Source organism: Cordyceps javanica, chromosome 1 (assembly GCF_051103115.1).
Source record: "Cordyceps javanica chromosome 1, complete sequence".
Taxonomy (NCBI): Eukaryota; Fungi; Ascomycota; class Sordariomycetes; order Hypocreales; family Cordycipitaceae; genus Cordyceps; species Cordyceps javanica.
Window position 1 is genome coordinate 4,815,374 of NC_139295.1, and position 23,045 is coordinate 4,838,418.

Sequence of the window (23,045 nt, forward strand, 5' to 3'; positions counted from 1 at the left end):
AGATGGATCGAGGTAGATCTACGTGCTACGAAAAAAAAACACATACAAGGTGTCTTGGTTCAAATTGCTTCGTATTTTTCATCGTGCCATAGAATTATTCCAGGTCTCTCGGCTTAACCCATCAGTTTAGCTACATGAATCTCAAAATCACCAGAGAGGGCCTGCTGAACCTCTATCGAGCTGCTCGAATTGGCGTTGGCTGCAGACATCCTCTGACCGCCGCCGCCGCCGCCACCTAGCACCGTCACTTTGCTAATGACATTGCTAGTCACGTAGCCAAAGGTGCCTTTTCCGGTCAACACGCCGTCCTTGTACCGAAAGTCGATGAGCGTCGTCTCGCCGTGCTGGTCCTCCGACTCGCCGTCGTCGAGGTAGAGGCTGCCCTCCGCCGTGCCCGCGTCGTCGAGCGCCACCAGCAGCTCAAAGTCCTGCTCGCGGACCTCGGCCGTGGTCATGGCCGACCGGGCGCGCAGCGGGACGACGGTGCCGCCGCGCAGGAACAGCGGGAGGTCGTCGAGCTTCTGGTCCGGGCGTGTGACGGTGCGCCCCTCGCCTCGGACGCGCTCGTGCGTGTAAAAGTCGTAAAAGGTGTCCCTGGGCAGGTAGAAGCGCGCCTCGGTGCTGTTCTCGCCGCCGACGACGGGCGCGACGAGCAGCGCGGGCCCGTAGAAGAACTGCGCGTCGAGGCCGTGCGTCGCCGCGTCGTCCGGGTACAGGAAGAACATGGGGTTGAGGCAGGGCGTGCCCGCGACCGACTGCGCGCGCAGGGCCGTGTAGAAGTAGTCGAGCAGGCGGTAGCGGATGCCGATGGCCTTGCGGGCGGCGCGCGCGACCGACGGCCAGCGGTAAAACTCCTGCGCGGCCTGCCCGAGCGCGTTGTGGTTGCGGTAAAAGGGCTGGAAGGCGCCGAGCATGGCCCAGCGCGCGCACAGCGTCTCGGTCGTGTCCCCGCCGAAGCCGCACACGTCGGAGCCCACGACGGGCACCTGGAAGAGGGACGCGAACGCGAGCATGCCGCGCACGCTCCACAGGTAGTGCGCCCAGGTCGACACGTTGTCCCCGAGCCAGTGGCCGACGTGCGCGCCGGCGCCGGCAAAGGTCGAGCGCGTGATGACGAGCGGGCGCCGCGTCGGGCGCCGCGCGACCATGGCGGCGCGGGAAAACGAGGACATCATGGTGCCGTAGAGATTGTGTGTGTCGTAGAGGGTCAGCCCGTTGGCGTGGATGAGGTCCGGCCGGGCTGTCTTGTTGGGCAGGCCACCATCATGGTTATCGATTCGGTATTGGGGAAACAGAAGATTGCGGCCGGGCAGGCCCTTGTGCAGAGTCGTGTTGTCAGGCATGACCTGCTGCTGCTGCTGCTGCTGTGAGGGCCCGAGCTCACGGCGGCGATGGGGGTTGTCGCAGGGGAACTCGCAAAAGTTGGACGGCTCGTTCATGTCGATCCAGAGGTAGTCAATATCGACGCCCGTCTCGGGAGAGAAAAACTGCGCAAACTCGTTATTCCAGTACGAGGTCGTGTTGGTAGCGAACCAGTCCGGGTACGCGGCCGGGCCGGGCCACACGACGCCACGGTAGACGTCGCCGTTGAACATCATGAAGGCGTGGCTGTCAACACCGCGGTGGAAGGGTGCGTAGTCCTTGGCGGCCACGGCAGGGTCGACCATGACGACGTACTTCTGGCCATTGTCGTGCAGGCCCTTGACGAAGCTGCGTACTTTATCGAGGGGAAAGTTTTTGGGATCAAGAGAGAATACCTGGGCATAATTAGCAATCAGTGCTTCTCGGCGCAAGAAAAACGATGATGATCACGACGAGGGTGAACGTACAGCACGGCCTTCCATGTAGTCGATATCCGTCCACATAGTCTCTAGAGGAATCTTGGCGGCGCTGTAGTTGGCGACAACTTCGGCCACCTCGTCGATAGTGGCGTACCCCCAACGGCAATTGTGGAAGCCGAGGCCAGAGTACGGCGCCAGGGCCGGCAGACCAGCGACCTGGGCGTACTGCTTACTGACGTCGATCGGCGATGGGCCTGCGAGGAAGTAAAAGTCAAAGATGCCGCCAATCGTGTTGTACTCGAGGTACTGGCCGTCAGCGTTGCGGTCAATCTTGATGTCCATGCCATTGGAGTTGAGCAGGAAAACGCCGTGGGTGCCGCCGCCGCCGCCGCCTGCGCGGTGGTCATAGTACACGGGGTGGCTGCCATACAGGTTCTGGTTCTGGCCTACGCCCGGGTTGTCGAGATTCCAGAGGGTTCGAGTGTAGCCCTTTGTTGGTAGGCGCAGGCTGTCGGTGTGCTCGCCGAGACCGTATAGGTTGGGCGACGAGGGCAGCCGCGTGCGCAGACGCAGGTACTGCGACTCGAACACGAGCGGCGCGGCGGACGAGTCGAACAGCACCTCGCCCGTCTCTGCGCGCGACACGGCAAAGGAGAACGGGCTACTGGTGTAGTTGAATGTGAGGGCCGATGACCTGCGGTCCGCGCCGCCCGAGGGGGGCCGCGGGAAGACAGACTCGGGCACCTGGTACACCTGCTCGCCGGCGTCGACGATTTGAACGTGAATGCGCTCGCCTGTGAGAGAAGGGGCTTGTCAATTGGGGAGGAGGGGGGGCAAGGTGGTATAAGCGGACGGCGGAACTTGGGCTTACGGGTGTCATAGGTGACGACGAGCTTGAGATGCTCGATGTCGTTGCTAAAGACATTGCAGGCCTTGCCGGCGAGTTTCAGGTCAGCCGTGAGGCCATGATCAGAGGTCTTGACGTTGATGGCCTTGTAGCCAGGGCACTTGTCGGCGGCTGAATTATCAGTGGCAGCCGCGCTGGCGACAGCGGCCAAGGTAGCTTGAAGAACTGCAAAGAGGCCTCTCATCGCGTGTTGGTGAAGGCGACAGCAGGATTCGGTGAGGAGGACATCGACCGCCTCGAACGGTATGACGACTCTCGGCGAGAGTATTTATACACGGCGAGCATAGTGAGACCGATCCATCTGATTGGCGCAGCCTGCAGATCAATAAAGAATAAAAAAAAAGCAAGATAGTAAGACCATCACCAAAGCCTACCCCGGTTGCAGTGCTACCTTGCTACATACCCCTCATCTGATTAACACACGGGCCGGAGAACGTGGAGAAAGCGGAGGAGTTGCTGTGTTTCCTAGTCGGCGGGGGGTTTTGTCTGGGGAAAACCAATTCGGCCCTATTTCAATTCACAGCCTGGGGTCCTGCATGTTGGGTCCATTATGCTCATAGAGTGGCCAGTTTGGTGGCGGTGATGCATTCATCATGGATGCAGCTCGGGCGGATACACCGTGGGGCAGAGAGAGAGAGAGAGAGAGTACAATGCAGAGGTACCGGTCTATACAAGGAAGAAAATAAATGATGAGACAGACTTACTGTTCAGATCGAGGGGGCGGGGGCGTGACTCTTTTCCTTCTTTTCTCTTAGTTTCTCCAACTGTCTTACATCTACAGGCCTTTTCTAGTGGCTATTATAGATCTCCTCTCTAGACTTATGACTTACCGGCTCGGTAATGCACCGATAGCGAGGGACCGGACTTGAGAAAGTATTCGTCAGTCTCTGCTGCTTTGTATTGGAACATGTGAATGATAGCCGTATAACCATAGCTAAGGTAGTGTGGTGCTCGTTATGCTGTCAATGCTTCATCCGTATGGCCCGCGTTGCTCCCCCCAAAACAAAAAGAGAGCCTGGTCATTTCTTATTGCCAAACGACAAATGCGATACCCGGAGATTTCAGACGTCATCGACCACGGTCATAGTTCCATCGTCATGTCTTTTGCCGGTGATGGATGTCGGTCCGACAAAGCCAGACTAGAGGGGTAGCGAGTTGAAAGGCCCGATATGGGAAGACAATGGGCTTTTAGTGTGGTCAGAAACAGAACATCTCCGGACTCATTCTCATCGTAGGAAGAATGAAGTATCAAATAAATTTCTTTTTTTTTCTGTTCTTGAAACGCTGCCTGCGCCTGCAGGTCTTGGTTGTCCAGCCTGCGACTACGCCTTGCCGGGCAGCAGCCCCTCCCCAAGAATGCGAACGAACAAGAACACCACGAGAAAAGCCTGCAACGGTCTTGCAGATCATCGCCTCTGCACCGCTTTTGACCGAAACTCGGCAGTGATGGACCACAAGCCGAACCAGGCAGCAGTCAAGGGCACTCTCTGCAAGGCACCTGTGCACAATGCAGGTTCACGTAGCTGAGTGGTACAAGAGGGCCGTTCCAGTCGCGCTGACCGCATTCAAGACATGCATGCTGCCCTGGCTCAGTAAAAATTTCCCTGGTGTGCCGTTGAGCTTTTTTGTACAACATTTTTGTGATCGACAATGAAGATTGCTGCCTATTTCCAAGGAACTGTAAACAGCTGAGCAAGCCCTCGTCAGCCCAGGCGTACTGAGCCAGCCGTTTATGAGCCACGACCGGTTCTCGAAAGTTTAATACGAATAAGGGCCTCCTTCAGCACAACAAAAAAATCTCTCAAGCTCCCTCAGACTCTTTGATGACTATAGACCTGTCGTTGATTTTCAGCCTAGAAGCCACTCTCTACTCTAGTATCAAACTATCAATACGTTGCCCATGAACGCGAGGTCGTCTCATGATCGGCTCCCCAAAGGGAAGCCTGAGAATGCTTTCCCCATATATGCTCATCGGAGTACTGATGAGTACACCGTAATACCTCCCATTTCGCTTTTTTTTCTCTTGCATCTGCGCAAACCCGACGTGCTACGAAGGCACGCTCTCGCACCAAGACATCTTCTCATCCACAAGTACGCGTTGGAGACTGGCTGGGCGGAGCATTGCAGACAGACACAACAGTAGAGCGCAACTGCCAAGGCTGAATAGCTCTCTAGTTTCATTGGCTGAGATTGAGGACGTTGGATCTTTTGACAACTCCCACGTCTAGCTGCTGCGCCCCAACCCGTGGGGGCCGCTTCAGCCTCGGCCGCGTGACCCAACGGCCCGTCCCTAGAGGCTCGATTCAACAAAGTACAATCCACAGCATTGTGTTACTGCTGTTGAACTGTAGGTAAATAAATTACCAGCGTGGCGACGAAACGAATTCTTTCATCCTGCTTGCTCACGTTGTTAGCGCTGGTCTCCCCGGCCTGAAGCTCTCCATTGTGAGACGACCATTGTACTACAACGCTATGAGAGGCGTCGCCACGAAATTCGTGTCTTAACAGGACCGAAAATGCCCTATTACAGTCCCTCAAAGAAATCAAAACGCTTTATCCATAAACGCGCTCAATATACCGTCTGGAGTGAGGACATCCATGCTACTCAGTTTTCGTGGTCAAGAGTCCCTCGTCACGTCAGACGCCCGGCAACTAGAGCTGGGCGGCCTCTGACGTGCATGTGCAAGTCATTGCAAAGAGTTTCCGGAGTGTTTCCCGGCGCTCATTTGGCTGAAGTGGTGTACTGGAAATAGAAAAAGGCCGCTCCGCATTTGTGGTGGCGCTGCATAGCCGCCTCACGCGGTACAAGATGGTGTGAAAGAGACAGGCTACCACAAATGCTCATCCAGAAAGACATATATCACGGCATCACCTCTCTGGCTCTGAACAGTCTTCTATGTTCATCTTTCTCATTTCAATTTGAAGCCCATAACATCCATAATAGTTTCATTTTCTGTTTTCGACACTCATCTCCTTCCATCTTGACCGCTGTGTTATTAGCACCATCATCCCACAATAGAAACACTCTCCAATCATATCGCTGCCCTCCTTGCCAGTACTTCGTACTACCCTTTATTCACACAAGAATGCCTGAAACTGGGAGGCAGCGCCCTCAGGGATCCGCAACACAGGCTCAGCACGGCCCAGAACTGGATCAACATCAACAGCGCGGAAGCTCTAGGCAGCAAAGCCAGCCAGGCACACATCAATCTGTCCACCAACCTATCCCGCAGTCAATCAAGCATCAACGGAACGAAACAAGACTTACTGACGCAGCAACAACTGACTCCAACACCGAACGGCCCAGAACATATATATCGGACTTGCGTACGATGACGCCGGCCAGAGCGACCAAGTTGTTGACGACATACCGTATTATCAGACTTGAAAAGAACGCCGCAGCTGCTGAAGAAGACGAGCTAGGTGTTGCTCAACCATGGGAGAATATTCAAGTTGTCAGGGAGGATTGCCTCCAACAGGAAAAGATCAAAGAGAGCTTGCTCGAAGCCGACGAGAAGTGCGGTACAGACCTGCAGACCCGGAAGACCAAATATCCCATGGCACTGCAGACTCAGATCGACAAGGCGACTAGAAATCTCCAGCAAGATGAAGAGGACAAGCGGTTTGACTGGAAGTTGGTGCAGTTTGATGATCAGTTGGAGCCGCTAAGTCTGTCCGCCAGAGACCTCCTCGACAAGGACAAGGACAAGACCAAGGACAAGACCAAAGACAAGACCAAGGACAAAACCAAGTCCACGTCCAAGTCCAAGGGGAAAGAGTCAAAGACGAGGTCCAAAGACAAGGCCAGGGAAAAGGAAAAGAAGAAGAAAAAGAAGTCTGCAGAGGCAGATGATGCCGCTTCGATATCGTCCAAGAAAAGGGCCAAGACCAAGTTTGAGCGGGTGGCCGTGACTCTTTATTATGAGAGATTCCCAAGGCCAGAAGAAGACCCCGTGGCATTGTGGAACGAACTGAATGCTAGGAGAAGTGATTCATCTCCAAGACCGGAAGCACCTTCAAAGAGTATGCACGTGCCACAAGAAGAGGTTCTGCAGTACTGGCCGGCCCCAGAAGAGTACACGCCGCCTGTTCCTTTCCATTCACGACCTACGCCGGCGCCTCGACCAGATCCCCAGCCGGCCTATGGGTCTCTCTTGTGGCAGCGTCCTCGTACTCCTCAATGGACGCAGCACATACAGCAGACCCAACAAGAAGCGCCGCCGCCGCCCCCAATGCACTCACGCCCGAGAGCACAAGCTCCTCCCCAGACTGTGTCGCATCCCCAAGGAGACAATGATCCAAGGATGCGACTCCCACAGGCCGTTCCGCAGGCACACGGCGATATGGACCAAAGACCAAAACCTGGCTCCCGGGCCACTACTCTTACTCACAGCCACCCAGACCTGAAAACAGTACCTCATCCACAGGCTACGGGATACGCTCAAGGTTACCCAGACTCAGTGGCGCAACCTCCCCCGGCCGTTCCGCATCCGCATCGAAACCAAGGTCCAAGAGCGCAACCTCATCCACAGGCCACTCCGCGCACCCAAAGTTTCCCAGACTCGGAAGCGGTGCCTCATGGTCAGGCCACTCAGGTCACCCATGACCACCCTGTTCCGAGAGTGCAAATTCCCCCACAGACTGCTTCGCAAGCACACGGCTACGTGGATCCAACTGTGCAAGCCTCACAGCTCAACCAAGCTGATCAAGGCTACCCAGATCTGACAGCGCAACATCCACAAGTCGCTCCGCATGTATACGGCTTCCCAGACCCGAAGGTACAATATCCTTTGCAGGCTGCGCGGGTGAATCTATACAGTAGAAGCCATAGAATCCTGCTAACAGAAATTCCTCCACAGCGGCAGCCTTCTTATGCACAGCAAGCTCCGCAGCTGGCTGTGCCCCAACAGCGAGCAAATGTACCACCTCCAACGCCCGCTGTTCGAGCCAAGCCGACAGAACACCGTGGCCATCGTACAAAGGCGACTGTCCCTCGAGCTTTTGCCCCCATTCGGGACGACAATGCCGGAGAGGGTCCAAGCCGCCCGCAAGGCACTCACCATCGCACTCACAGAGCTCCAGAATCAGCGCAGTCAACTGTTTCATGTGACGATGATGACGACAGTCTGTTCAGCGACTCGGACGCGTCGGTTGACTCTGCATCACAGTATACCCTTGCAACAGCCAGTCCACAGCCCCGGCCTGCACAACCTAGGAGTCACTCTCCAGCTCCAGTGAGGCTAGCAGGCGGAAGGCCTTCTCCAGGTCTAGCGGGGGAGGCGAGCGACCATCCGAGGCCGACCCCATTCGATCGGCAGCTCCCGACTCCGAAAATTGGACCGGCCAAAGTAACGAGTCGATCCCCGGCTCGGGCACCGCAGGCGGATAGGAGGGCGCCGCCGGCCATACCACGCGCTGCAGGAGCGCGTCTAGCGTATCCCAGTCCATTTAAGGACCAACCGACGCGCAGCGCGCGACCTAGATCTTGCAACTGGTCCCAGCGGGCGCAGCTGAGCCCTGAAAGTGAAGCAGATCGTTTGGACGATTTATCTGATTCCTTTTCTGACTCGTATGAGGCACATGAATCAAGAAGACAAGCCAGCAGCCGGCCGGAGGGTCGAGGTCGCAACAGCGGGCGTTCGGATGAGAGAGGCGGAGTTCGTTATATTCCTCGTCGACAAGTGCCAGGTGGAAACCGATGAATGATTCCAGGCGCATCTTGGGGCAGGGTTGTTTTTTTTTTTTTGGCTTCCTTTTCTTTTCATATATATAGACATGGGCGCAGAGTATGACGATTCGTCACCAATATCAGCGACTGAGCCAGGAGTTTTTTTTCTTTCTTTCTATTTATTTAGACTTTCTTTGACAGTTCTTCATTGCAGGCAGCGAGGTTGTTACTCAGTATGAATTGTTTCACCAAGTTAGTAGCAATGATCTCCACGGATGTCTGGGCATCACGCACAGCCTCAATGGGTGACCTCAGGGGCTAGCGACATTGCCACGTTGTACGACTCTGAGCCTCCACCGATAGGGCTCGTGGCGTCGCCAAGCTTCAACCCTGTCATGATGGCTTCTAACCCCATGTGGATCAAACGGTTTTAATACGTAAATCTGGAAGCAAAAATCTAGTTGTAAGACACTCTCACATGACAGTTCCTGAACTCCGGACAAGTGAAGGATCATCACTACTCAGCCCAGGGAATAGGAAGAGGTGGCTTCGAGAATAGCGCTTGTATACTTGGCGTTTATCGAGTAGAAATCAGCAATGCTAAATTTCCCAAAAATTGCTTTCTAGCGACAGTCACATAGAACCATACCGGGGTTTGCATGATATTATTCTCGTATTCATATCCGACGTTTCGGCAAGTCTACGTCAGCAAGGCTCTGCGCACGTGACGTCGGCAGATCTCAGCAGAGTAGGTTACCATGTAGGTAATAATACTGGTTAAAACAAAACTGATGATCGTTCCTTTTTCCCAGCGCAGGGCACGGTGCATGTGCTGTACGGCCCCCCGTCTTACTCGTCCGATGCGCGGTCATCATGTCGCCTAAATCGTCTTCGAGATTCATTCTCGTCGTGGCATTTTGCTCACTGCTGTGGTGGACCTTCTTGCGTTCCGCGACCTACACCAGCGGCCTTCACGAAATCACCAGTGCCAAGCTCCCGTCGCTCGACTTTTTGACAGCCACGTCCGATCGAAAGCAGAAGCATGCGCAGTACTACGCATCGCGTGAAGTGCGCGAGTTTTGCGCAGCGCATGGCTATTCTGTCCATACGCCCCAGCGCGCATCCGGCGAGCGCAAAGTATATGACCTCATCATGATCAATACAGAGCTGGATTTTCTCGAAATCCGCCTACACGCGTTATACGACTACGTCGACTATTTTATCATTGTCGAATCTCCAAAGACGTTCCAGGGCGACAGGAAGCCGCTCGTGATTGCGGATAATTGGGACAAGTTTCGTCCCTACCATGACAAAATGATATACCACGAATTGACATTTCCAAAGTCTTTCCACCCAAAGCGCGCCTGGGACTACGAAGACTTGCAGCGCGACGCGATGCTCGACCAGGCCATGTATCGGTTAAAAGGCGCAACGGCGCCTATCAATGGCGATGTTATTGTCGTTTCGGATGTCGATGAAATACCCCGACCAGAGTCGCTTCTCGTACTCCGCACCTGTACCTTCCCGCGACGGCTCACGCTCAGCTCCAAGTTTTATTACTACTCGTTCCAATTCTTGCATACAGGGCCAGAATGGCAGCACCCGCAGGCAACCTTCTACCAAGGGTGGCGCACCATCAAGCCTAACAACCTGCGCAATGGCGATGGCGGCCTCCCCTGGTTCCGCGACCAGGAAAAGGGCGTCTTGAGCAATGCGGCATGGCATTGCAGCAGCTGTTTTGCCACGATTGAGCAATTTCTCAACAAGATTGCCAGCTTCTCTCACGGTTGGATGAATAGCGAAGAATACAGAGACAGAGACAGGATCGCCGACGCAATACGGCGGGGAAAGGATGTCTGGGACAGGGACCAGGACCAGTTCGAAAAGATCGAGCATAACAAAGATATGCCGCCACTGATTCTCCAGGAGCCAGAGCGCTTTAGCTACATGACGAGTCGTGACGGGCCTTCGGCAGGGTTCAAAGATTACCCATGATGAGAGGAATGAGGAAATGAATCGTACGTTGGGAGAGTCAACAAAGGTAATGACTCTTGTATTGGGGAAATTCATGCAATAGCATGCTATTATGCTAGTGGAATGTTTTAATGTATGTATCATGATACTGTTGGCAGTATGGGCTCACCCTCCCAACAAAAGTCTGGACTTGCAAGCGGACTACAGTCTGGTCGAAATGTATAATAATAAGAGTGTACGATACAATAACATGACTTTTGTCCTCCTGAAAGAAAGTATCGGTTTTTGTAAAACTTTGGTTACAAAGTAATCCTAATGTTACGCCCAGATAGCATTACATTTGCTGAACACTTGGTGATAGTGGGGCAGATCAAAAAGTTGCGACTACCTAACGGAAAATCTCTCCACGACTTGATCCTCCTTACAAACTCGATGGATCGAAAACAGGCTAGGATAACTAGCTGGCGACCTGTATACACTGGAATGAAGTCGTTGCATATTCGTCTAGGATGCCTGTATGCTGCCCGCGCATGACCAACCTGAACCTACCTTCCTGCTAACCCACGAACTTAGCTGATCATCGTGACCGGGTTCCCGACCTCGGGCAAGTCCACACGGGCGAAACAGCTATACGACTACCTCACAGAGCGTATTGCCGGCTCTAAGCACCGTTTGCACCTCATCTCCGACGACAGCCTATCTATATCTCGCACCGTCTACGATCTCGCGGCCTTGCCCGCACACACCCGCTCCGCCAACGCCTCGGAGAAGGATGCGCGCGCCAGCCTCTACGGCGCCGTCAAACGCGTGCTGTCCGACAAGGACATTGTTATCCTCGACGGCCTCAACTATATCAAGGGCTGGCGCTACCAGCTGCACTGCGAGGCCAAAGCCATGCGCACGCCCAGCTGCGTCTTACAAATAGGCTGCACGCCGGACCGCGCGAAAGAGGTCAACCAAGATCGCTTGGATAAACGCGCGGCAGTGGAGAGAGGCGACGCGGAGGCTTCCGACAGCCCGGAGCCATACGAGCAGGGCAATTGGGACAACCTAGTGTTTCGCTACGAGGAGCCGAATCCCATGACGAGATGGGACAGCCCGCTCTTCACGCTCATTTGGGAGGACGACGAGGCCCAGACAGCGAAAACGTTTGAGTCGCTTTGGGATGCCATGGCTGGCGATGGGCGCAAAGTGGTCAAGCCGAACCAGTCGACGGAGCCGCGCGGTCGCGACGCCAGCGGTGACTACCTCTACATCCTCGACCGCGAGACGCAATACATTGTCAAGCGCATACTGGAGCAACAAGGGGATGAAGCGGGCTCCGAGATCAAGATCCCTCTCAATGACTCCACGCAGGATGACTTGATCGTGAGTCTTCCCACTTTGAAGAAGCTAGGCCTGCCCGGTCTGCAGCGTCATCGAAGAGCGTTCATGGGCCTGAACAGAGGCGGCATCGGGTTGGAAGCGGTTGGCAACATGGCGGCGGACCGATTGCGCACGCTCTTCGTACGATACCTCAACGACGCATTCGAGAATGAGGAGTGAACGGCGGACATGGAACAGAGGGTCATGTTTCTTGGTCAACGCAACACACACACTATACGAATACTGAACAGCATTTCTGGTCCTTCATTTTGGATAACTTAAAACAAAACATATTCTGCATTATGCACGCGGCAGCACTAGCTTCCGCACAAGATAACATTATCATCTAGGTCTATTTTATATCATGTGGATCATATATCATCACCCCTTCTCGTTCGACAACACTAGCTCACTGCAATGTGTCGGCTCTGGTCGCCACTAGGGTTTCATTTCAATCGTCGTGTTCTCATGAGGTTCGCAAAGCTCAGTCTCGAGCTCGTTTGGTGTGGGTATGGTAGTACCCTCCGATATTCTATTCTCCGGCGAGTGGCTAACTACCGGGCGATTTGGGCTTGGTCTCGCATGTGTAGACTGCTTTCTCGCCGTCTTCACAGTCGCAGATAGCCTAGCCTGCCTTGGGCGAACCATTCAGGGTAGAGCCACCGTGTGAAGAATGCGAAGCGAGACTAGGGGCATCACGCGAAGGATGGCCACGAGGAGACCGGCCACTGAGCGGCTCAGCCGAAGCAGCAAGGGATGCAATCGGGGACCCAATGCGCTCGAGGCTGACGGTGGCATTGGGACGCATGACGTCGTGGCCAGTGTAGGCAGCCTCCTCGTCGAAAACGAATCGACTCATTTCCTTTTCATCAAAGTCTTGTCCGGGGTTGACAGTTTTGTACTCGAGAATGTTGATGAGGTGGTAGAAGCCGGCAGCAAGGACACTACCAATGCCGGGTCCAACCCAATAGATCCAGTGGTAGGTCGGGAAGCTGTGCAGGACAACGCAAGGGCCCAGACTGCGCGCGGGGTTGAGAGAGCCGCCTGTGAAGTACACGCCGGTCATTTCCGCGATAAACAGTGACAAGCCGATACCGATCGGAGCCAGGAAAGTGCCCTTGTGCTTCTCAGCGGCAAGCATAATAATAGTGAAGACGAGCTCAGCAGTCAGAAAAGCCTCGATCCAAACTCCCTGGGCGACGCTGGTGTTGCCGCCAAGCGCCGTCGCGATCTGCAGCTTCACGGGGAACAGCGCACGGACAAGAGCAGCAGCAGTGGTGGCACCAAAAATCTGGGCGACGAATACTATGAGAGCACGCACAGGTCCGAGACCACCGATGAGAACGAGGCCGAGAGTGACAGCGGGGTTAAAGAGTCCTATGAGAGAAACATGAGTACAGGTCGCGTGAATATGTCAATGGCCGAGGGAAAGCTCTCGTGTGAATGATTCATACCTCCACTGATTCGGAAGAAGACCCAGGCATTGACAGTGAGACTGAATCCAAAGGCCAGCGCAATGTACAGGAGCGTCGAGGTATCGGGCATGTCAGCGACGGCGTGCTGCTCGTCGGCTTTCTCGCCTTGCTGCTGGGCGGCACGATTTCCTTTGAGGGAGGTGTTGGCGACCTGCGTGGCGGAGAAGGCAAAGAAGAGGAAAAGAAATGTGCCAACGAATTCGGCAATGCCGGCGACGAGGTGATTTCTGACTTTGTTGGGAATTGCCGACACCAATTGGCGCGAGTACTTGAGCTGTGTGATGTGCATCGTGAACCGGGGGTGGTGTGCGGAGCCGTGAATCTGACAGCGCTGGTCAGAGATTCGGGATCTTCGCAAGGATATAGATGAAGAAGCGGAAGAGAAGAGTTCTGGGAGGGCGATAGATGCTACAAGGGACTGTGAACCGTTCTCTGCGGCGCAAGCCAAAGAGACACTGATTGGCTAAGAGGCAAAGGAGGAAGTATGATACTTTTTTGTTTTTCTATGCATACAGGAGAACGCGAATTTGGAAGTTTATATACTGAGCTGTCTGTCGCGTTGATAGATTCTTACCGCTTCTTCCCTGCCACTTGTTCATTCCCTGACGTCTCATTCCTTGCTCTCCAGTCGACCCTCAAATGTACATACCGGTTTTTTTGACGCCACGCTGGTATAATTGAAGGATTAAGATGCTCATGACGTAGCCGTTTCTTAACGATACATAATATAACCTTATCAATAGCCTTGCTACTATTATAGGGTCGTATACAATACTGGCGCATTACTGCTATACCCGTTAATTTTAGTATCCACCGCAAACGTGTTCTTCGTCGCAGGTTATTCCAACCTCTCTCAAGCCTCTTCAATTAAAGGCCAATAGGCTTTTGTCATGGCCAGCTTACCAGCAACAACCGGCGCACCTGCCAGCACAACTGCCAGCACAATAGCCAGCTGGATTCCGGCAGGATTCGCGGCAGAATCCCAGCCCAACGAGACGCCCGACAAGAAGCACAGTAGCCAGCACAGCAGTCCGTTCGATTGCCCACTCAAAGAGGAAACTGGTTTTGCCACTGCAAGGCTCCATATTCTCGACGGAAACTCTTTGTATGAGCTTTTTCTTCTCTGTGCGCAAGATGGCGAGAGGTTTGAGGACTCGCTGACGGTTGACTCGCTGACAGTCTGTCTCACAATTCAGGTGCTTTACCAAATTTGGTAGGGATCGCCACATAATTCTTGATCAGTCGTTGCATAATCTTTGACACCTTGGTAGGCGATGGACCACGTTATAAGCCGGGGTATAGCAGAGGTAGTTAGAACTGTTAAGAGAGATGAAGTCGCACTCTTTATACCGCTTTTTCAACGATCCGGCCGTGAGCCAGTTGCCCAAACAAACTTGGTAACTTGCTTACAGGCTGCTGGTCAATCAGGAATCAGGGTTTCCGGCAGGTTGCTACATTGGTACTCTCTCTACTATGTAGGTCACCACAATGTACTGTATGAGTGAGCGACACGGTAGGTTCAAACTCATCATCTGGGCATTATAGTGAGAGTGGACAAGACTCATGACGCTTATGCGCTTTAGTGAGTTTTCCTTGTTTTTAACGAGGCAGTTCAGCCGCGACCCGCCAGAGTGTGTTGGCACCCTGACTTGTCCTATGATGCAAGAGCACTTATGCGGGATTCCCCAATATTGGGGGGGCAGGGCGAAAGAAGGGGCCCAAGAAGGCTTCCTTGCGCATGCCAGTTCCCGACCGTCTGGTCTGGATTTGCAGTGCGCATCGTCTCGGTGACGTCGGCGCGCCCTTCGGTGGGGAGGGCTACCATTGTCGGCAAGAGATCCGGTTCTGTAGATCGTGTTAATGCAGGTGTTGGCCCAATACTTATCAGAGCTTGCCTGCTGCAACGCAAGGGTGCTACACAATGCTATAGGATGTTTGAGTCCCGGATTCCATTTCCTTGATACCTACATCGTATTATTCAAGTTTTCAGGTGTGTGGTAGGTCATTCAATTTATTAGAAACTTAAGCCAAGGCCCATCAAATACGCTGTTCTGTTGCGGCTGCGGTCTGGCCGAATCGGTTTCTCTTGAGCTGTTCATCATAGGTTGACCGATTTGAGCCTATGCGCACCGTTTTGGTGAAGTAGTAGATTGGGGACAATTCGCAAGTATAGTGGTGCTAGTTGGGACACCAATAATAGGTAGATACGTGATGGTAAGACGCCGCACTTATCAGCAAGTCGACTTGTGATCCTTGATGATGCTCTTAAGGCAGGCAATGTCCAGTGAAGGGAGTCGTAGTGCTACAAGAGCAGTCGTGTTAGATCAAGGTGTGATCAGCCTCTTAATACTTGAATGCTGGCCCGGCAATGGCCACGTCTGAAGCCTGTCCTAGATAGTATTGCCAGTCGGGTAGGTATGGGCGGCGACAAGCTAGCCCGGGGGGAGTGAATCGCGAAACATCACGATTGTAACATGGAAAAAAAAGTTTTTCATATGTGCCTGTTTAGGAAAGAATATCGTAGAAGCCGTGCGACCACGGGGTTGCATGAAGGATGAGCGTGGCTACAAGGGGATGCAAGTGAACAAACTCCGAAGCCACGTGTGAACAAACCAACCTCCACGAGCGGAGGCCCATTCAACAAGCCGGATTACATGTCGAGTGTAGGTGGCGTCGTGGTTTCTGTGGCAGATGTGTGATTGTCCGCCACGGCCGGGAGCAGCGGACTATCGCGGTACATAGCATGATGGTATCTGCTAAGTTACAACTTACCGGTGGTGGTGGTGGTGGTGATTGCTCAGACGGCATGATGACAAAGCAGAGAGCGTGCCTGTACCAGAACTTACTTTGCAAGCAAGCAACGCCATTGCGTGGCCGAGAGTTGCCTGGGCTGGCTTGGTGGTGGAATGTGGCAGAACGTTCCACTGCCAGGCCAGCGCGCCCACAGCGCTGTCTTCAGGGCTTGCCACCCCTGGAGATGGCAAGCACACTCGCCGCCACAGCGCATCGCCGCCTAAACTAGCGGCCACCTTGAGTGCCTGGACCATCAATCTTCCGCCCCGCCTCAGGGTCTCACGGCCTCTGATTGGTCCATCTCACCGCCCGCCTGCCAACCGCTGCTCTCGGCAAGTACCTTGTACCGCTCCGCTGCGCTGCCCGTAACTGTCAAAGCCAAAGCACCACTGTGGCATTACCTCACCTTCGAGACGGGCTCCTCTTCTTACCTCTCGTCTCTTGAACCTCTCATCATCTACTCCTTCCCAACTTACCAATACCTTTTCTTTTCCCGTTTTACCCCAAAACTTCAACCTGCTTGTGCGTTATTGGCCGTCCTTTTCTCTCCCGTCGCATTGCTCCCCGAGAAGGCCTCTGCTCAATCACCGCCCGCCAGCATTGCGTTTGTGCTCGCCGAGCTGACTCCGTTTCCGCCACCCTCGACGCATTCCCACCTTCGCATCTTCCCAACGCTCACAAACTCGGCACAATGGCTTCTCAACCGGAGGAGCACAAGAAGAAGGTCAATTTGACGTGAGTCTTGTCTTTTTGAGCTCAGCCGCTGCCCGCCAGTAGAGCTTGCCCGGAGCTTCCTTGCCCGTACCAGCCAACTAACAGTTTCCCTAGCGACGTCTCTGGCGCCGAGATCAAGAACGTAAGCAGCATCGCTGCCCACATCACCGCGATGACGTCTCAAAACACGGCTAACCCCTCATCTAGGAAGACGATGTCGCGACCGCCATCCTCAAGAAGAAGAAGAAGCCTAACCAGCTCATGTGCGTTGCTCCCCGCACCACCCGCTACTCATGTCCACACCTTGCTAACTCGGTCTTCTAGGGTTACCGATGCCGTCAATGACGACAACAGCATCATTGCCCTCTCCGAAAACACCATGGAGGAGCTCCAGCTTTTCCGAGGTGACACAGTCCTCGTCCGCGGAAAGAAAAGAAAGGACACGGTTCTGATTGTTCTCGCCGACGAGGACCTCGATGACGGCAGTGCCCGCATCAACCGTGTCGTTCGCCACAACCTCCGTGTCAAGCACGGCGATATGATTACTATCCAGCCCTGCCCTGATATCAAATATGTATGTGAACCAGTGCATGCTAACCCGCAAACACCACGCTGACCATTACCAGGCCAAGCGCATCGCTGTTCTCCCCATCGCCGACACTGTCGAGGGCATCACTGGTTCCCTCTTTGATGTCTTCCTCGCCCCCTACTTCCGCGAAGCTTACCGCCCTGTCCGCCAAGGCGACCTCTTCATCGTCCGCGGTGGTATGCGCCAAGTCGAGTTCAAGGTTGTCGAGGTCGACCCTCCCGAGTACGGCATCGTCGCCCAAGACACAGTCATTCACTGCGAGGGTGACCCGATCGAGCGTGATGAAGAGGAGAACAACCTCAACGAGGTCGGATACGACGACATTGGTGGCTGCCGCAAGCAGATGGCTCAGATCCGCGAAATGGTCGAGCTTCCCCTGCGCCACCCTCAGCTTTTCAAGTCTATCGGTATCAAGCCTCCCCGTGGTGTCCTTCTCTACGGCCCTCCCGGTACCGGTAAGACTCTGATGGCTCGTGCCGTCGCCAACGAGACTGGTGCTTTCTTCTTCCTCATCAACGGTCCCGAAATCATGTCCAAGATGGCTGGTGAGTCCGAGTCCAACTTGCGCAAGGCGTTCGAGGAGGCCGAGAAGAACTCCCCCGCCATTATTTTCATCGATGAAATCGACTCCATCGCCCCCAAGCGTGAAAAGACCAACGGTGAGGTCGAGCGCCGTGTCGTTTCGCAGCTCCTTACCCTCATGGACGGCATGAAGGCCCGCTCCAACGTTGTCGTCATGGCCGCCACCAACCGTCCCAACTCCATCGACCCTGCCCTGCGTCGTTTCGGCCGCTTTGACCGTGAGGTTGATATTGGCGTCCCCGATCCTACCGGCCGCCTTGAGATTCTCCAGATCCACACCAAGAACATGAAGCTTGGCGACGATGTCGACCTGGAGCAGATTGCCTCTGAGACGCACGGATACGTCGGTTCCGACGTGGCTGCCCTCTGCTCTGAGGCCGCCATGCAGCAGATTCGCGAGAAGATGGACCTCATCGATCTCGACGAGGACACCATTGACGCCGAGGTTCTCGACTCTCTGGGAGTCACCATGGAGAACTTCCGTTTCGCTCTTGGCGTCTCCAACCCCTCTGCCCTTCGTGAGGTTGCTGTCGTCGAAGTTCCCAACGTGCGCTGGGAGGATATCGGTGGTCTCGAGGCGGTCAAGCAGGATCTGCGTGAGCAGGTTCAATACCCTGTCGACCACCCCGAGAAGTTCCTCAAGTTTGGTCTCTCGCCATCCCGAGGTGTGTTGTTCTATGGTCCTCCTGGTACCGGTAAGACTATGTTGGCGAAGGCTGTCGCCAATGAGTGCGCTGCCAACTTTATCTCTGTCAAGGGACCTGAACTGCTCAGCATGTGGTTTGGTGAATCGGAGAGCAACATCCGTGACATTTTTGACAAGGCTCGTGCTGCCGCTCCTTGTATCGTCTTCCTCGATGAGCTGGATTCCATTGCCAAGGCTCGTGGTGGCTCTGTCGGCGATGCTGGCGGTGCCTCGGACCGTGTTGTCAACCAGCTCCTCACTGAAATGGATGGTATGACTTCCAAGAAGAACGTCTTCGTCATTGGTGCCACCAACAGACCTGAGCAGCTGGACCCCGCCCTGTGCCGTCCCGGCCGTCTTGACTCGCTCATCTACGTTCCTCTGCCTGACGAGCCTGGCCGTCTGAGCGTTCTTCAGGCACAGCTCCGCAAATCCCCCGTCGCCCCTGATGTGGACCTCGGCTTCATTGCCGCCAAGACTCACGGCTTCTCCGGTGCTGATATCAGCTTCATTGCTCAGCGTGCGGCCAAGATTGCCATCAAGGAGTCGATTGATGCCGACATTGCCCGCACCAAGGAGCGTGAGGCTGCTGGAGACATGGACATGGACGAGGATGAGGATGTCGAGGACCCTGTTCCTGTTTTGACCAGAGCCCACTTTGAGGAGGCCATGCAGATGGCCCGCAGATCAGTGAGCGATGTCGAGATTCGCCGCTACGAGGCCTTTGCCCAGCAAATGAAGAATGCCGGTCCCGGTGCCTTTTTCAAGTTTCCCGAGGGTGAGCAGGGCCAGGGCGCCGGAGGGGACTCTTTTGGCGACGCCGGCAACGATGACGGCCTGTACGACTAAAGCGCAATGGTCGAGGATAATTGAGATCTGTGGTTTGTATTCTACGCAAGGAATTGGTGCATGGTGCATCATCTAGTGGCTTGAGAGAAGAAAGAAAGAGCTGGCTCGGATGCCTTTTTTTTTTCTTTGCGATGGTTGTCTGGCTGGGAGTTGGAGAAACTATTAGAGGCCAGTGTAGAGGATTCGAATCCCTGCAAGAAATCTAGAGTGTCTTGTGTTGTATTCGTCAGCCAGATGACGAGGGGCTGATGGATGCAAAAGAAGTATGACTCTGGGCAGATTTATTCAGCTTTTATAGATGACGCAATTGATTTTATATGACAAGACGTGTGTGTGTGTGTGTACAAAGGCATCTGTAACTGTAAAATGAAGAGTCAAGTGTCTTTTTCTTGTGGCATGAATAATAGTCTATATTGATTAATGTGTAGTTTTTGTTGAGCTTGGTACAGTAAGTTGTGACGAGGTGGACGATGAGCAGCTCTGGCTCTCCTTGTCCCCGAATCCCTCTCTTTCTCTCTTTCTCTCTTTCTCTTTCTCTCTCTCTTTGCCCCTCTCTTTCTTCACGTCTCTCTCCATCTGTGGCTGATTATGTTTTTTTTCTCCCCAAGGCGGTAGTGTATAAAGTAGCTGGTGAGTGTATTATTGATACAAGTGAAAACTTTTACAAGGAGCGGAATTTGATCCAGCCAATTGGTTTCCTGTCCATGTTACGTAGAAGCCGGTTTCGTCCCTTTATTATCGTTGTCGTTATGTTGTTGCTATGTTGTTGCTATGTTGTTCTCGTGTTGTTGTCGTGTTGGTGTTGGCGTTCCGATGCCTTGTTCCTTGCTTCTGTTTGCCCGGCTGCATCGGCTGCATTAATTCCATCGCTATCCCGCTCGCTGGCTCTTCTTCTCCTTCTCCTTCTTCTCCTTCTCTTCCTCGTCCTTGTCCCTCCTCGTCCTTGTCCCTCTCCTTCTTCTCGACTTGGTGTCTTTGTTGTCCTCGTCGTCATTGTAGCTTTCGTCAGTGTCGTCATCGTCGTCATTTGTTCCTGTGTAGTATTGGTGTCACAGATTTTGCTAGTGTAGGTGGTCGTGATGCCTCGCGCCCGGTCAATTGTCCGCGTCTAGTCTTCAATTTCGCAGACGCTCTCGAGGCACTCCTTTGTGACGCGTATGGTGTCCTCGACGACGGACTGAGGCACGACGAGAGACGGCTTGGCGGCGGCACCAGCAGCAGCAGCGTCTGTACCATTGGTAGCGGCCTTGGTGCCGTTGCCGTTTCCGTTGCTAGTGGCGCCCTTTGCCGAGGTGGCGGCCTGGATGTCGTCGAGGACGCGCCGCAGCAGCGCGGGGAAGGTGATGACCTCGCCGGAGCGCAGCAGCTGCAGGGCGTGATTCTGGACGACGGTGGGCCAGTTGGACGAGTCCGCGTTGAGGGCGTGGAGGAGGCGCTCTTGGATCCTACAAGGGCAACGGGCCGGGAGAAGGGAGCGGGCCCAACGGTTAGCGGGAGGGAAGAGTCAGAGGGGGGGGGGGGAAGAAGAGGGGAGTGCAAACTTGGGAACGTGACCATCGCGCAAGAGGATGGTGTTGATTTGCGAGCGCAGGTCGGGGTCGAGGGTCGCGGGTGTGTAGTCGGCGGCGGAGGAGGGGACCTTGACGGGCGTGGAAGGTCTTTGCGACATGGCTGAAAAAAACGCGTGTTGTGTTGTTGTTGTTGTTGTGTACGTGTGTACGGATATATAGGTAGTTGTATTATGTAGGACGAAGAGTGTGGTTGGAGCGTCGAACAAGAATGCTGCTGTGCTCAGTAGCTCGATGTCGTCCCAGCGCCGGGCGTTTTGCCCGGTTTCGGTGGGTGGTTTTTTTTTGGGGGGGGGGAAGGGGGGGGCGTGGGAAAAAGAAGCGCGGTCGCGCCACACCTTTTCGGAATTTCAGGCCCAAAGTTTGTTCTCGTTTGCTTTCTTGCCGCCTGGGCGCGCCTCAGAAGGGGGAGGCGGGGAGGGGGAAACAAAGGACCTAGTCAAATTGGGTCCCCTTTTGGTCTGAGAGACGCGCGCGATTAGCCAACTAGAATCCCAGAAGAAGAAGAGCAGGGTTCAAAAAAAGGAGGAATGAAAAAAAATCGAGAGATGTTGCTGCGGATGTGTGAGATTTTTCTTGTGTATTTTCACCTTTGCCTTTGGAAACAATTGTTTGAAAAGAAAAAAATCGTCCGTGAGTTTTTGTGTGGGGAAAGGGGAAGAACAGCCGCAGCCGCCCACATCTCTCCATTTCCGGGGTACTCAATTTAAGCTATGCAAGCCGTCTGCCCCTTCTGTGGACGGCGAGAGAAAAGTGAGAGGTTTCTTGATTTTTGATTTTTGATTTTTTTTTTTTTTTGTAAAAAGGCGTGTCTTCTCCTCGCTTTGACGGAAAAGCAGCCAACTTTATCAGAGAGTTAAAACCATCGGCGGCAAAAATGGGTGATGGTCAATTGGCGAGGCACGTTGGTTGTATGGTGTGTTTTTTTTTTTCTTCTTTTCTTCTTTTTTGCTTTCCTCTAATTTTGAGCGCGCGGCTACGTCAAGTGGCTGACCAGGTGATAGCAGATCCTGAGCACACCACGCACGTTGTGGAGGGGGGGCGTGTTTGGCGGCTATATCCGCATGAATCACGCGAGCCATTCGTCGAGTTTTTTTTTTTTCGTCACTGGCATTTCGCTTCCTCTTTTGAAAAAAAAGCGTTCTTTTCTCGCGGTTGACTGGCGAGGAGGTCATACGTGCATGTCTTGATTGTTTTTCTCTCCTACAAGGGGTTATCCGTCAGTCGGTATCGAGGTCGTGCGTGTGACGCGCCTTCTAGGTATCCGGCAAGGAAGGCGGCCGTTGCCAAGGCAAACGGGCAAGCTTTGTCAACAGAGTCTGAATCAGATGCGTCGAGATTCTGCTTTGGTGCTCAACATCTATGTCATTCTAGGTGAGATTGATCTCTCCCCTTCTATGGATTTGTAGGATCCCGCCTTTTTTTTGGGTTCAACATGATTCAGGTCAGTCGGGGCCTGTGGTGAAATCGAATCAATCTGTATTCGTTATCGTGTAGTTTCTTCTTCTTCTTCTTTTTCTTCTTCTTTTTCTTTTCCTTTACGCCCATTGTTCTTTTTGCATTACAAGCATGTACTTGGTAGTTTGCTTCCCCGTCATCATGCTGTCATGAGTGTCTCGGATACTCAATAGGGGTCCATAGTTTTTTTTTTTTTTTTTTCTACTGAGCAAGAAACGCTTTGTGTTTGCTTTCAATGACGGTTATCCTATAGGCCAATCTCTGGCTCATCCAGACCTTGTCCGCGTTGCGTCCTTTGTACAAAGGGCCTTCCAAGACAACTGCACGTGCAATGTCAACAAAGGGCGGAAAGAAAGAAATAAACCTTGAGCTAAACTTAATAAAAACACGTTATATACTCCGTAGATGCGCTAGGTTCTGTTACGTTGCATGCGCAAGAGATCCCGATCGGTCCCATCCAGTGACTACTACCCTATACTCCATACCATGACCTTGCCCAAAACCCATCCACAACTCTCCTTGTTCCCCTGTTGATGCTCATCATCACGCCCCCCCCCCCTTCCTCTCTCCTACGTCTGAACAACTCAACTCCCGACCAACCCGGGCACCCCGGCCCTTTTCGGCCTCACATCAGCCG

At 53.8% G+C, this 23,045-nt stretch overlaps 8 protein-coding genes across 8 annotated transcripts; 4 read left to right on the plus strand and 4 right to left on the minus strand.

Annotated features, from left to right (window-relative positions):
- Positions 1-113: 113 nt before the first annotated feature.
- On the minus strand, positions 114-2,872 carry V2A60_001451 (uncharacterized protein; the record flags this gene model as incomplete). Its single annotated transcript, XM_083252812.1, has 3 exons — positions 114-1,757; positions 1,830-2,575; positions 2,653-2,872. 3 exons carry the CDS (start codon positions 2,870-2,872, stop codon positions 114-116), a joined length of 2,610 nt encoding a protein of 869 aa, XP_083108938.1.
- A 3,148-nt stretch (positions 2,873-6,020) lies between these two features.
- Positions 6,021-7,413, plus strand: V2A60_001452 (uncharacterized protein; the record flags this gene model as incomplete). The annotated part of the gene is made up of 2 exons (XM_083252813.1): positions 6,021-6,959; positions 7,102-7,413. The coding sequence occupies 2 exons, from the start codon at positions 6,021-6,023 to the stop codon at positions 7,411-7,413; spliced, it is 1,251 nt and encodes a 416-aa protein (XP_083108939.1).
- A 486-nt stretch (positions 7,414-7,899) lies between these two features.
- V2A60_001453 (uncharacterized protein) lies at positions 7,900-8,136 on the minus strand (the record flags this gene model as incomplete). Its single annotated transcript, XM_083252814.1, has 1 exon — positions 7,900-8,136. The coding sequence occupies one exon, from the start codon at positions 8,134-8,136 to the stop codon at positions 7,900-7,902; it is 237 nt and encodes a 78-aa protein (XP_083108940.1).
- Positions 8,137-9,229: 1,093 nt separating this feature from the next.
- On the plus strand, positions 9,230-10,351 carry V2A60_001454 (glycosyltransferase family 17-domain-containing protein; the record flags this gene model as incomplete). The annotated part of the gene is made up of 1 exon (XM_083252815.1): positions 9,230-10,351. The coding sequence occupies one exon, from the start codon at positions 9,230-9,232 to the stop codon at positions 10,349-10,351; it is 1,122 nt and encodes a 373-aa protein (XP_083108941.1).
- Positions 10,352-10,839: 488 nt separating this feature from the next.
- V2A60_001455 (chromatin associated protein KTI12) lies at positions 10,840-11,875 on the plus strand (the record flags this gene model as incomplete). The annotated part of the gene is made up of 2 exons (XM_083252816.1): positions 10,840-10,845; positions 10,904-11,875. 2 exons carry the CDS (start codon positions 10,840-10,842, stop codon positions 11,873-11,875), a joined length of 978 nt encoding a protein of 325 aa, XP_083108942.1.
- Positions 11,876-12,320: 445 nt separating this feature from the next.
- Positions 12,321-13,459, minus strand: V2A60_001456 (uncharacterized protein; the record flags this gene model as incomplete). Its single annotated transcript, XM_083252817.1, has 2 exons — positions 12,321-13,072; positions 13,150-13,459. 2 exons carry the CDS (start codon positions 13,457-13,459, stop codon positions 12,321-12,323), a joined length of 1,062 nt encoding a protein of 353 aa, XP_083108943.1.
- Positions 13,460-16,654: 3,195 nt separating this feature from the next.
- Positions 16,655-19,382, plus strand: V2A60_001457 (AAA family ATPase CDC48; the record flags this gene model as incomplete). Its single annotated transcript, XM_083252818.1, has 5 exons — positions 16,655-16,698; positions 16,792-16,819; positions 16,885-16,940; positions 17,002-17,251; positions 17,304-19,382. The coding sequence occupies 5 exons, from the start codon at positions 16,655-16,657 to the stop codon at positions 19,380-19,382; spliced, it is 2,457 nt and encodes an 818-aa protein (XP_083108944.1).
- Positions 19,383-20,490: 1,108 nt separating this feature from the next.
- On the minus strand, positions 20,491-21,051 carry V2A60_001458 (uncharacterized protein; the record flags this gene model as incomplete). The annotated part of the gene is made up of 2 exons (XM_083252819.1): positions 20,491-20,827; positions 20,924-21,051. The coding sequence occupies 2 exons, from the start codon at positions 21,049-21,051 to the stop codon at positions 20,491-20,493; spliced, it is 465 nt and encodes a 154-aa protein (XP_083108945.1).
- Positions 21,052-23,045: the final 1,994 nt, after the last annotated feature.